The following is a 14,341-nucleotide window of genomic DNA, read 5'->3' on the forward strand; positions in this document are numbered from 1 at the left end:
GGTCTGATATTGAGGTCCTTGATCCATTTTCAGTTGATCTTGGTGCATGGTGATAGGCTTGGGTCTACGTTGAGTTTTCTGCATATGGCTGCCCAGTTTTCCCAGCACCAGTAGTTGAAGATGCTATGTTTATTCCATTGTATGTCATTAGCTCCTTTGTCAAATATCAGCTGACTGTAAGAGTGCGGTTTTATTTCTGGGTCTTCAATTCTAATCCATTGATCTTCTGATCTGTTTTTATACCAATACCAGGCTGTTTTAGTTATGATGGCCCTGTAGTAGAGCTTGAAGTCTGGTATTGTGATACCTCCTGCACTGCTTTTTTTTGCCTAGAATTGCTTTGGCTATTCTAGGTCTTTTGCTGTTCCATATGAATTTATGGATTGCTTTCTCTATTTCAGTGAAGAATGTGACTGGGATTTTGATAGGAATTGCATTGAATTTGTATAGCAATTTGTGCAATATGGCCATTTTCACTATATTGATTCTGCCTACCCATGAGCATGGGAGGTCTTTCCATCTCCTGTGTCTTCTTTGATTTCCCTTATTAGATTTTTATAGTTCTCATTAAATAGGTCTGTCACGTCCTTGGTTAAGTTGATCCCTAGGTACTTTATTCTTTTTTTGGCTACTGTAAATGGAATTGTTTCCATAATTTCCTTTTCTGTTTGTACATTGCTGGGTCTTTGCCTGGTTTGGGGATAAGTATAATATTAGCTTCATAGAATGAGTTTGGGATTTCTCCCTCTGTTTCTATTTCGCGAAAGAGTTTGAGGAGTATTGGTATTAGCTCCTCACAAAAGGTTTTATAGAATTCATTGGTGAATCCATCTGGGCCTGGGCTTTTCTTTGCTGGGAAGCTCTTGATTACCCCCTGTATCTCACTGTAAGTTATTGGTTTATTTAGTTGTTTTATTTCTTCTTGATTCAGTTTTGGCAGTTTATACTTCTCTAAGAATTGATCCATTTCTTTAAAATTACTGTTTTTTAGTGAGTAGAGGTTCTGGAAATACTTCCTTATGATTGTTTGAATGTCGTGTGTATTTGTTGTAATTTTTCTAGTGGAGTCTCTGATTTTACATATATGAGTCTCTTCTCTTCTTTTTTTTGTAAGTCTTGCGAGGGGTCTGTCCAGCTTGTCTGAGGTCAGGATGGCTACTCCTGCCATTTTGGTAGGTGCGTTTGCTTGGAAGATCTTGCTCCATCCTTTCATTCGGAGCCTGTTTTTATCCCTTGCTGTATGATCGGTCTATTGAAGACAACAGATGGCAACTTTTTGTTTACGGATACACTCTGTCAGTCTGCTCCTCTTTATTGGAGAGTTTATACCATTTATATTCAAAGAGATCAAGGATAAGAGTGTTTTTTCCCTTTCCATTTTCTTGTTAGGCTGTTTTTCCTCTCCTTTTTTTTTTTTTCTCTTTTCTTTAGTGAGCTGCTCTTTCTGTTGGGCTCTGGCTATTGTATTTTCTTTCTGTTTCTGTCTGGGGGTCCTGTACATTTTCTGTTGGGTGGGGTTCCCCTCTTAGAATTTGCTGTAAAGCTGGTTTTTTATTCACCTACTCCTTTAGATCCTCTTTGCTATGGAAAGATCTGGTTTTTCCCTCAAAGATGAATTCTAGTTTTGCTGGATATTTAATTCTGAGTTGGCAATTGTTGCCCTGGAGGACTTGGACTGTGTTCTTCCACGCTCTTTGTGCGTGGTAGGTTTGTGTGGAGAGGTCTGCTGTGATCCTGATCCTTTTCCCATTGTAATATATCTCTTTCTTCACTTTGGCTGCATTCAAAATTTGCTCTTTATTCTTGAGATCTGAAGTCCTGATTATTATGTGCCTGGGTGAGGATTTTCTAAGGTCTGGTCTGCCAGGCATCCTACAGGCTTCAGTTACCTGGGTGAAGTCTCTTGTGAGATTGGGGAAGTTTTCTGCAGTAACTCTATTGAAAATATGTTGAAGCCCTCTGCTCTGGTATTTGGCTCCTTCTTCTATTCCAATTATGGGCAGATTATATCTCTTGTCTTTGACCACTAGCTCCTGGATTAGTCTGCCCTGGAGTTTTACCGTTTCTTGGAGTGTGGTAATATTCTGGTCCTTACCGGCTGCATCATAGTCCAAAAGAGAGATTCAGGATTCAATATGATCAATTCTTTGTGTGGCTTCAAGTGTGGAGTTTATGGATGTCAGGGAGCTATTTATGGTTGCCAGATCAACTCTGATAATGAAAATTTCTTCCTTTAAAGAGTTGTATTTTAAATCTATTTTTTCATGCATTTCGCATGTTAAGGTCTTCTTTAACGGAGGTTTGCACTGTATCCATTTTTGCTTCCATTTCTTTCTTGACTTCCTGAAGGTCCTTCGAGACTTCCATTCTAAACTCCTGGAATTGTTTTCTGAATTCGATCCTGAGGCTTTCCATCATTTCTGCTATCATAGCCTCAGTTGTTTTTTTATTCTCCATCTCCTCTTCAGTCGTACTACTTTTTGGAGCTGGCGAGTTGGCTTGACCTTTCATAAAATTTGTAATATTTCTTTGTGATTTGCCCATCTGGAGATCTGTAGGTGGTGCCCTTGGTTTCGCTTTTACTCAAAGCTCTGACTGGCAGTGAGAATTTTAAGCTGATACATCTGTTTAGTAAAGAAAGTTTGTAGACCTGAGATTGTGTCCTTATTGAGATCTGTTAAAGGCCTGCTAAGGTATATTGTTAAAAATGGCAAGACCTGTCAGCTTGCCAATGCCCCCAATGAACAGATTACTAAAGGAGCTCGCCTCTGTGGGAATAGGCCAGGTGTGTATTGGGAAGTAGATTTCACAGAAATTACAAATATTTGCTAGTTTTTGTAGACACCTTTTCAGGATGGGTTGCAGCCTATCCAACAAAGCATGAGACTGCGAATGTAGTGGCTAAGAAGATCCTGGAAGAAATCCTACCCAGGTATGGCTTCCCATCCACCACTGGGTCAGACAACAGGCAGGCTTTTGTCTCAAAAGTAAGTCGTTTGGTGGTGGCGGTCCCGGCTCTCCCTGTCTGCACTGCCGGTTCCCCTGCTGTTGTCTGTTCCCAGTCATTAGGTCCCGCACCTCTGGTCCCGCACCACCATCTGTCTCGGTCAGTCTGCGCTCCATCTGGGGTCTGTGGAGCTCCTGCTGTCTGGGCTCTGTACTCCTGGCGTGACTTTTTGGCTGTTGCTTCTATGGTCGCTGATGGTCTGCAGTCCTATTTGCCGGTGCCGGGTTCTTTCCCAGCCTGGCCTTGTTCAGGCCGGTGTCAGCGGGGGGGGGGGGGGGGGTTGTGTGGGGGGGTAATACTCCAGAGATTTTCCAGCTCCGTGCAGGTTATAGGCTCTACTTTTTAAGTTCTTTTTCATTTCCTGTGTTTCTCTGTTGCTTCTGGTTGTTGAGTTTGTTGGATTCTTGATGGGGTGTTTGGTGCTGGAGTTCCCAGCTCACTATTCAGTTGGAGCGAGTTGGGGTGCCTCCCTATTGTGCCGGCGCCATCTTCCCTCCTGCCTATCTGTTTTTAAAACATCAATTGACATTTGAAAATGAGCCACATGATGCTGCTTATTACACTTTTTATCTTTTCAAGGATAAAGCTAGACTAAAAACTTGAGAAAGCAAGCAAAAAATCTCAGGGTTAAATGCTTTGAAAACTGGTTGATGGGTTTCAATAGCAGCAGAGGAGGCAGCCAAGTCCCATAAAATGCCCAACTTAATTAAAAAATGTAATATTGAAAATGCCTGCAATGTGCTCTTCAACATCATATTTTCCTTTTACTCAAATCATTGCCAACTTCTAATTAAGTTCACTCAGTTATGCAAATCAGAACCTTCCAGAACTATGTTTTAGAACATTAACACACAAAGCCCATAAACACAATGTTATTGTGAGATTCATATTAAAGTCAAGAAAATACCCACAATTTCTCTCCATCACCTTTAGCGATTCTGTTTTCCTGGAGCTATTTTGTGAGAGAAGCCTGCCTTCCTATCCAAAAGTACAAAGAAATGAAGTGAAATCCAATTTCCAGTTCATACACTTAATCTGCTAAAGGTTGAAAGCGTACATCTAATTGTTTGGTATTATGGAAAAGGGTCATCCAGTCCTAAATATGAGGGACTATTTGTATTGAACACAATTATTTCATTTTTTAAAGGAATTTGACTTAATTGAATAAGAAATAATAGAAGTCATGCAAGTGTAAAAAAAAAAAAAAAAAGCCTATATCTCAGCACTGGGAATGCTCATTTTAGTCAATCATTCAAAAATCCTTCCCAGATAGGAAGCTTTGAAATTCTTAAATTGTGTGTGTGTGAGAGAGAATGTTTGCACACACACATGTGTGTATCTATATCCTGGTGGCTAAGGTTCAATATCACTATTTTTTGTGTAATTCATAATTCTGCCACAGACTGAGGTTTGCTTTCATGTTTCAGACAAAACAAACATAAAATCAGTTGGAAATCTTGAGCCAGAACATAGATCTGAAATGGAAACTTTCTTTTATTAGTAGGCAAACATCCCCTGGTGAGCCCCAGCAGTAGTCACATTTAGTGGCAAGCAATAAACACACCCTGAAGTTAACTACACATTTTTGTAAGTTGAAAAGAGACTGATCCACTTCTTTGTGTCAAGCACAAAGAACAATGGCTGCACACTCCATCACATGCAAATTGGAGCTCTTGCCTCACAGCACAAGTTCTTATTTCCCCTGGTTCCTGCAGAAAAATTTTGTCAAATGCTCCTGTCAAATGGTTTATTATGCAGGGGAGGAGACCAGTGGTGCAACACCTTTGAACAATTAACTTGCAATTTAATAAAATGACTACCAAGAACTACAACACCCTTGTTATTGGGAGGATGAGGTCAAAGGGAGGGAGATAGACCAGTGGAGAGGGTAGGTGAATGTAGTGATAATGATAACATTCAATAGGACCAAGAAAATTGAGGGGATGGATGGGATTGGGAAAGATCAGGGAGAATGAAGAAGGGATGACATTGGTCAAGATGTGTTGTACTCACAAACTGACATGCTGAATTGAAAGCCCTTTGTACTACTACTTGAAGATGATAAAAAGCCATTCTAAAAACTGCAGAAACTCTTTTCTTAACATCTCTAACATATATTCTCACCCAAATGTACCAATCCATGGGGAATTATAAAGCATGCTAATATACTGAGGCCTCCTCTTTCCTTTTCTCTCCACTGACTTCCCCTAAGAGTGAGTTTTTGGTGGCCCTCAGCACTGGGCTGGAATCCAGCTCTGGGAAGCTTTGATGTTTGGCAGGAGGAGTGGGGGTAATAACAAACATTTCACACTAGTAATATCATTGGGAAATGGCTCAGCTGCTTGATCTGAGCTGTTCTGATAGCTACAGTCAGGGACCTGCCACCCATGAAGGACACCCACAACTTTTACAGTCCCCAAGCTGATGACACGGACCAAGCTCCACATTGTGACCTGCTTGGCCTCCAAGAGTCTTCAAAATCTGAGAAGGAAGTCAATATTTGAGAGCCACTTTCCCAAGTAAGCTGTTTTCAAATAGTTTATGAAAATTACTCTGTGTAATTCCTATAGGTTTTATTTCTACCTTTGGGTTTATTTCCTTATAAATACAGATAGGCCTTTCTTAGGAAATCCAGGTACCTCAGGCAGGATTGCCTAACTTATGGCTGTGGTGAGTGAAAAGAAATATCAAAGAAAATGTAAATGTATAAAAAGTTAAAGGCTGAAAAATCTCATACCTACTAAAGTAAGTATGGTTAGATTTACAAAGAATATTATATTTGTGCTTGTGTATATGAGTACGTGTGGTATGTGTGTACATGTGTTTGCATGTTCCTTTATTGTGTGTGCATGCATATGGGAGCACAAATGTGCATGTGTATGTGTGTGCATTTGTGCATATGTGTGTGTATGCATGGACAACTCTGTGTGTGTGTGTGTGTATGTGTGTATGTCAAAGTGCATGTGGGAGCCCACAAGACAGAGGCTAAAATATCTCAGACATTCACTTTCCATGCTGTGCACTGAGGAGTCTGTATCTTTAGCTCCTGTGGCAGGTATTACCTGTTGTGTTAAAGCTTTAGCCTTTTCTTCTGCTTCCTTCAGGCAAATTTCCAAGTACTTGAGCTGGGCCGAAGTCAGTGTTACCTGTCCAGTATCCAACGACTCTTTCTTTAAAACAATAACCAAGTATTACTTTCAATTGGACAGTTTTCTGAGCACATTTTGAACAATTTTATCAACTGTGGATTGGCTTAATTAATAGGATCACATTAATCCTTCCTTTTCTTTTTCTTCCTTTTCTTTTCTTTTTTTCGTACTTAAAAAAATTTTTTTTATTGTCAAACTGATATACAGAGCGGTTACGTTAGGCATTGGATACATTTCTTGTACTGTTTGTTACCTCCTCCCTTATTCCCCCCTTCCCCCTCCCCCTTTCCCTTTCCCCCCTGAGTTGTTCAGTAGATTTACACTAAACAGTTTTGCTAGTATTGCTTTTGTAATCATTTGTCTTTTTTACCCTGTGTCTCTCAATTTTGGTATTCCCTTTCAGTTTCCTAATTCTAATACCTGTACACATGGTTTCCAGTATACTCAGATAAGATACAGAGATAGTGTAGGTAAAACCACAGGAAGGTGATACAAGAACATCATCAATAATAGAAGCTACAGATACACATGGGACGTTGAAAGTAGTTACAACTGTGATATAACAATCGTTTCCATAACATGGAGTTCATTTCACTTAGCATCATCTTTGGTGTTCATATGGGTATAGCTATTGGGCTCTTGTGATCCTCTGCTGTGACTAGCCTAGTCCTGTGCTAATTATTCCCTATGAGGGAGACCACAGAGTTCATGTTTCTTTGGGTCTGGCTCACTTCACTTACTATAATTTTTTCCAAGTCCTTCCATTTCCTTACAAATGGGGCAATGTCATTCTTTCTGATAGAGGCATAAAATTCCTTGTGTATATGTACCACATTTTCCTGATCCATTCTTCTACTGAGGGGCATCTGGGTTGGTTCCAGATTCTAGCTATGACAAATTGTGTTGCGATGAACATTGTTGTGCTGGTGGCTTTAGTGTGTTCTTGTTTGTGATCTTTTGGGTAGATGCCCAAAAGTGGGGCTCCTGGGTCATAGGGGAGCTCTATGCTTAGCCTTCTGAGGAATCTCCATATGGCTTTCTAGAGTGGCTGAACCAGTTTACATTCCCACCAACAATGAAGTAGGGTTCCCTTTTGGCCACATCCCCTCCAACATTTGTTATTGTTAGTTTTCTTGATATAGGACATTCTTACTGGGGTGAAATGGAATCTCAATGTTTTTTTGATTTGCATTTCTTTTATGGCCAGTGATGTTGAGCACTTTTTCATATGTCTCTTGGCCATTCTCATTTCCTCATCAGAGAAGTATCTTTTTAAGTCTTAAGCCCACTTGTTGAGGAGGCTGTTGGTTCTTTGAGGTTTTGTTTTGGAGGAATTTAATTTTTTTAGTTTCCTTCCCCCCCCCCCCCATGAGTTGTACAGTTGGTTTACACCAAATGTTTTGTAAGTATTGCTTTTGGAATGGTTTTTCTTTTCTTTCTTTTTTTTTTTTTTTGCCAGTCCTGGGGCCTGAACTCAGGGCCGGCACTGTCCCTAGCTTCCTTTTGCTCAAGGTTACCACTCTACCACTTGAGCCTCACCACCATTTCCAGCTTTTTCTGTATACGTAGTGCTGAAAAATCGAACCTAGGGCTTCGTGCATGCTAGACAAGCATTCTATCACTAGGCCACATTCCCAGCCCTAATCCTTGCTTTTCTGAATTAAAACCAACAATCAATCTTATTTGACAATTTAGTGTTGAACTTGAAAGCAAAAATTGAGTGATGAAAAAGGATAGCTTTTGGAATGCTACTCTGAGTCATTGTACAATCGGATTCCTCTACAACTCTTCTACTTTACAACTAAGGCTCAGTGTTTCTCCCTAGTGCAAGGTTATTACCTAAATCACTACCAAGTTCACACTGACCTATCACAAAAGAATTTTGAGAAAGACGGCCCTGGTTTCCTCTCATTTTCACCTTCGTATCAAAAGTGCTACTAAAGCAAACACATCACGGGGTTAAAGTCAGATCATTCTTTCCCAGAACTTAACTGATGTAATGCAGACATATGTGTATACATGCTCCCTCTTAAAATTGTTTTGAAGTTGCTTTTCTTATGCTACAAGCAGACTGTACAGCACTGATACAGAAATTATTATGGGTTCCATAGAACCTCAGTGACTTTCTACGTATTCTATGGCTAATGTGACAACAACTACAGAGCAATATGAAAATATAAAAAATGAAATGTATTGATGTTCTGACTTCATGGCCTCCCCAGGTCTGTCCTGTTTGCTGTGTAAGTGCCCTCTGTCCCAGCAGCTGGAAATTAACCCCATCAAGAAGGAGCTCTGTTTCTACACATTTTCAAGGGCTAAGGGCTGTTTTGTTTCTCCCTTTGATCACAACCCCATTAACTTGACATATGTGTGCATTTCCTGGTGATACAATGGAGCCATCTGCTGGAAAGTGGGGCCAGCCATTGAAATAGAACCCTCACTCAGTTCTTATAATGGTTTGTGGTATATGCTGAGTCTTGGGTCTCTGCTGCTGGCCACTAACAAAAATGGACTTCCATTGGATGAAGCAAATTTATGCTGCTAAGATTCACAGCCAACTTCTCTCTTAGCCAAGGCCTGTCATGTCCAGCTGCACAACCGCCCTCAAAAGATTGCAATTAGGAACTGTTTAGGAAATCATCAACCTGTCAGCTACATAGCCTTCATTCCTACTCTGCTTGGCCAGTTCTGAGTATCTGTGGTGGCAGCCATTGCTACACATTCTAGATTGTTCCACCATAGTCTTCACATAGACTTCATTGCCAGAGGGATGACAACTGTGGCTGGCTGGAGGCTGATTAATGGGCCTCCCTGGCCCACAGCTTGTTTTGTGTTTTGTAATGATTTTCCCCAGCTCATAACTTCTTAGCATTTGCTATGGTCTTACAAAATGCTGCTTCGATAAACTTCTTAATAAACTTATCTTAATCCCCTGCCACCACCCCCTTCAAAATAAACCCCATTGCCATTAGTGGTGAACATGCTGGAGGTGCAAGGGTGATACTAAGGGGCAACGTGAGCAATGGTTCTCTCAATCCCAGGATGATTTTAGTAGTTACAGGAGTAGATATTGTGTGATGCCACATGTCTGCAATCCCAGCAATCAGGACACTGAAAATAGGAAGATCCTAAGTTCCGAGCCAACCCAGGCTTTATGGAATGAGTTTTCCAGCCTGATCTGGGCTGCTGAGTGAAACTTTGACTAAAAAAATAAAAATTAAATAAAAGAGTAGATCCACAAAACAAGCCTCAAAGCATTTAGTGTATTTAGACTTGGAAATACTTACATGCTGTGAAACATTTAGATAGAGGGCATTGTCAAGAGGTGAAACAATTCCCTCGGCATAGGGAATGCCTGAACTAGAATGTTATTTTCAGAGAAACTCTTTTTGTCAGATATTGATCTCAAGCGGACATTGAAAAAAAATCTGTGAACAAACTCAACAACTCATCCACTAATCCATTAAACACCTTTAAACACCCAAATGTCACTAGCCAAAGGCAGCATTTTCCAATAAGACAAAGGCACTGTAATGTCAAAGCTAAATGAAACAAGTTACTAAATAAACCTAGGATTTTCTTATACAGCAAAGATGGGGAAATGTCAAGTGCTATAGAATAAGGAGAGACCTAAGCCAACTGTGGAGAATACAAAATCTATCTTCTACACCTCACCCCAGCTACAATCTATGCGTTTTGGTCTTGAAAGCTATCCCACCTGCTCTCAGATTTGCCTCTGCCTCCCCTGCTCCCTTAGGAGAACCAGTTTTTGCAGACAAGCACTTTGCAATAGCAAGACCTTTCCTCAAAAGATTAAAAATAGAACTACCATATGATCCTTTCATGACACTTTTGGGGGGGAAAACGAATACAGAATACAACAGAGAACATGGTGCACCTATGCATATTGCAGCTGTATTCATAATAGTCAAAATATGAACTTAGGTGCCCATCAATAGATGAAAGGATAAAGAAAATGTGAACTATTACTCAGCTATAAAAAAGAATGAAATTATGTCATTTGGAGGAAAGAGAATGGATGGAACTAGAGATGATCATGCTCAGTGAAAGATGCTAATCACATTGACAAGTATGGTACATTCTCATTTATATGTGAAATCCTGAGGGATGAAAATGCATGAAAGTAAAGGGCCGGTCTTAAGTATGTGGGGAAAAGAGGGAGTGGAGGCAAGGAAGGCAACAGAAGAAGGAGTGAATATGAAAAGTATTATGTCATGGATAAAAATATCTATATATCTATATCTGTACCTATCAATAGATATCAATCTATTAATCTATTGATATAAAAAATATATGTATATATTGTCTAAGGATTAAATATGGACATGGATTTCCACACAATAAATTCCAGCAATTCAACAATATCGACTTTTGGGTCTTAAAATTTTCTACTTAAATATCGAGACATAAATTAAAATGCATATAGTTAAGATGATACAATTAAAATAATAGTAAGTAATATTGAACCCTAAGTGAAGTCCTTGACTATAGTAGAAACACTAGATGGTTACACAAATGTACACGTAGGTTACAGGGCTATGAACTGAACAAACTCTATATGGTATTGTAACAGTAGATTGTCTTTGATTGCAAAGATTCCGCACTGGGGAAATTGCCAGTCCGGGGGCTTGAACTCGGGGCCTGGGCACTGTCTCTGAACTTCACTTTGCTCAAGGCTAGCACTTTACCACTTGAGCCACAGTGCCATTCCTGACTTTTTCTGTTTATGTGGTGCTGAGGAATTGAACCCAGGGCTTCGTGCATGTTAGGCAAACTCTCTACCACTATGCCATATTCCCATCCCCCAAATATATTTTTTTTCAAGTTTTTTTTCCCCTTGATTTCTCTAAGCTATCCCAGGGCTGTCTTTGTATTCCATTCCTTATTCTTGCATCTTTATTTCTCTTTCCTAAGATGACCCTGCTCTTCTAACTCAGCCACACACACTTCCTCTGTCCTTGAGAACTGGTGCAAGGTCTCTGATGGATCCAACTTGCTGAGCCACATCTAGAATGGCCAGACAGTACTTTTTGGAGCATTTTAAAGAGCCCAAAATGTAACTGTTGATTGATCAGAGGCTCGGCAGCCCAGGCAAGTGATTACACCAGAGGGACAAGTCTTTCATGCTGAGAGGCTAAAACAGTGGCTTCATTGAGCAATACTTTCCATGTTTGGGGCCTGGGACACTGACAGGGACCACAGCCTTAGGGAAGTCCTACCTGCCAGGACACAGAGAGCAAGATCAAGACCAGGAGGTCAGGTGATGGAAGTGTTTGTTGTAAAAACAAAATAATCATCAGTCAAGTAACACAGGTAAAATGCTTCAACAGCTGAAGTGTTCTAATAAATGCTGATATGTTGATAAATCCATTATCTCACTCATATGTATCTACACATGTATACACATACATGTAGATGTATATATATGTATGTATATTTATATATGGATGTAGTACAGTTATTTAGAAACCAGATTGGTAAGTAAAAATGTGAACACAACAAATTCCACCACTGTTGAAGAGCATTTGAAAAATGAAGGCCAGGACTGTAACTTGATATCTGATACTTTTGGTCACTGGCTGATGCTCTACCACTTGAGCCACACCTCCAATCCCACAGGTCACTGTCCCATCCATGTGACCCCAAATTATGAATTTCTTGAATCTTATGTTCCAGCTTTAGTTTTTATTCTTAAAACACAACATTTCCACCAATCACTCATTCATGTATCAATATCCTTTTGCTGTCTCTATTACAAGTTTATATAGGAAATTTTCCAATGTCAAAAGAAATCCTTTCTCTGGAGACTAAGACATATCTTTCCAGGGAAGTCTAGTTTGAGAAAGTGAAACCACAGAAATTAGTATTAACCTGCCTTTTGCTCACAAAGTAAACATTTTCCCTGAAAGTATGCTTTCTTCACAATTAAAAAAAACGGAAAAAAGAGACAAAGCCAAGTAATCTTGCTAGCAGCAGATATTTGTATTTCTTTTTAAAAAATAATAAAGGAGAGGGAGCAATGGGGAGTTGTTGAATGGGTATAGAGTTTCAGTTTTGAAAGATAAAAATGTTCGGGAAAACATAACAATGTAACCATACTTATCCCTGCTTAACTATACAACTCAAAAGCTCAAATGGTAGAAATAATATTCATTTTACCACAATTCAAGCTAAATTTTTTTTTAAAAAAATTGTAGCTGGATGCTGGTGGCTCCAACCTATAATCCTAGCTACTCAGAAGGCTGCAATCTGAAGACCATGGTTCGAAGCCAGCAGGGGCATAGAAATCTGTGAAACTCTTATCTCCATCTACTCAGGAGTAGAGCTGTGGCTCAAGTAGTAGAGTGCCAGCCTTGAGCAGAAAAAAAAAGCCAAGGGAGAGTTCAAGGCCTTGAGTTCAAAGCTTAGTACTGGCGAACAAAATAAAAAACTTGGCTGTAACACACAGATAGATGAAACAAATATATCATGAAATGAGAAAAAAATAGTCTCTATTTTAAAGCCAACTCAACCATTAGTTGTCTACTTCAAAGAACTGTGAGAATTAGAGCAAGGAAAACAACAAAAGAAAAAAGAAAAAAAAAGGTAATTTTGCTTAAAAATAATTTGTTTCTTTAATTTGAAGCTACCAAAAATATCATTTCTTAATTAAATGGATCATAGATACTTGATGTACTTTTCCAGTTTTGTTAAAGTATTTTGGTGCAGGATGACAAATTTTACATCATTCACAGATTTAGATTACTTGAATGCTTGGACATATTGACCAATGGTCCATTCTCCCATCATACACCAGTGTTTTAGGAAATACACATGGCTGTAGGAAGGAGAGAGTTGGGATTGGCTCCTGAGTGAGGTGGTAGAGTCTTAGTGAGGGTTTTCAAAATTAATTTTCTAAACTTTAAACAATCAGCAGTGAATGTCTTATTGTTGACAGTGTTCAGAGAAATGGTAATTGGTTTCAACCAGTGGCCTTTAAAACTTACATAAAAAAATTCCAAGAGCCCCAAAATTTGAACACAATGACGAGAATGTTCACACTCCAGTAACGATGTTCTCAATATCTATCAAAGGAATCCTTAGTTGAACCTGATGTGTTTAAGAAACTCTGCTCTTTTTCTGCCCTCCCATCCTGGCATTTGTACAGACTAGCCTTTTTACCAGTATCTGAAGGAGAAATGTGTTATGCATCCTTTGGTATCAGATAAAGCATAGCAGCAATTTCCATAGCCCATTCCAATATGATAAGCCAGGCAGAGGAAAGGAGGGGGCCGCCTTGGCTGTAAATTTCCACTTCTTCTTAGGCCTGGCAGTTTGGCATGGCCAGAACACCAGGGAGAATGGCACAGAACAGCACAGCCAACAGAAGCTTCTCAGTGAACCTCCCTGTGCCCATCTGTGAAATGATACCATCACCTCTATTCATCTGATCTGTGCCAGGGCACATTGGCCATGTGGCTCTGGCAGCCCAGTATCTCTCCTTATTTGGAGATTTCCCCATTTAATTAGTGCTAGGTCTCAAGGGAGAAACCAGGAACAACCTCCCCAGAATTTTTGGGGGTTGGAGCTTGAACTCAGTAACTATCTCTGTTTTTTCACTTAAGGCTGGCATTCTACCACTTTAGGCACAGCTCTACTTTCAATGTTTTGCTGGTTAATATGAGATACGAGTCTCATGGATTTTCCTGCAGGGTCTAGCTTAAAATCATGATCCTCAAATCATAGCCTCCTGTGCAGCTAGGATTACAAGCGTGAGCTACCAGTGCCTCTCAAGCATCTTTGGTAGCCAAGATTTAGGCAGGTGAATTAGGCTCTGCCAATCAGACACATCAGCATAAGAAACTCCAATATGACAAGAAAAAGATAGCCAGTAGGATGGAACCTGGCCCAGGGTCATACTGGTTTTAGAGGCTGAATATGGAAGTGGAGGTGCAACTGATACTCAGGGAACAGGACAGTGTTTCAGGGTTTCTGCTCAGGACAGAGGACATGTATGCATTACCAGGCTCCCAAAAACCAGACTCTCCAACTCCCCTCAAGAAGCTCTGAAATACCTTCTATTCTTCAGCCATCCACTTTGCCCTTCATACCAGCAAGAATTACTTCTGTTGATTTCAAGTGTGACTCTGACTAATGTGAAGTTATTATTACTTATTGCTTATAT

The 14,341-nt window shown here is 39.9% G+C and overlaps 1 protein-coding gene across 3 annotated transcripts in view; it reads right to left on the minus strand.

Annotated features, from left to right (window-relative positions):
* The window catches only part of Ccdc192 (coiled-coil domain containing 192), a 226,845-nt gene that overhangs the window by 161,276 nt on the left and 51,228 nt on the right, over positions 1-14,341 (minus strand). For all 3 annotated transcript variants that reach the window (XM_048358139.1, XM_048358140.1, XM_048358141.1), the window contains exon 3: positions 6,070-6,177. In XM_048358139.1, the coding sequence (XP_048214096.1) occupies positions 6,070-6,177 (108 nt within the window). The remainder of the gene's footprint in view (positions 1-6,069; positions 6,178-14,341) is intronic.

This window comes from Perognathus longimembris, chromosome 11 (assembly GCF_023159225.1).
Source record: "Perognathus longimembris pacificus isolate PPM17 chromosome 11, ASM2315922v1, whole genome shotgun sequence".
NCBI lineage: Eukaryota > Metazoa > Chordata > Mammalia > Rodentia > Heteromyidae > Perognathus > Perognathus longimembris.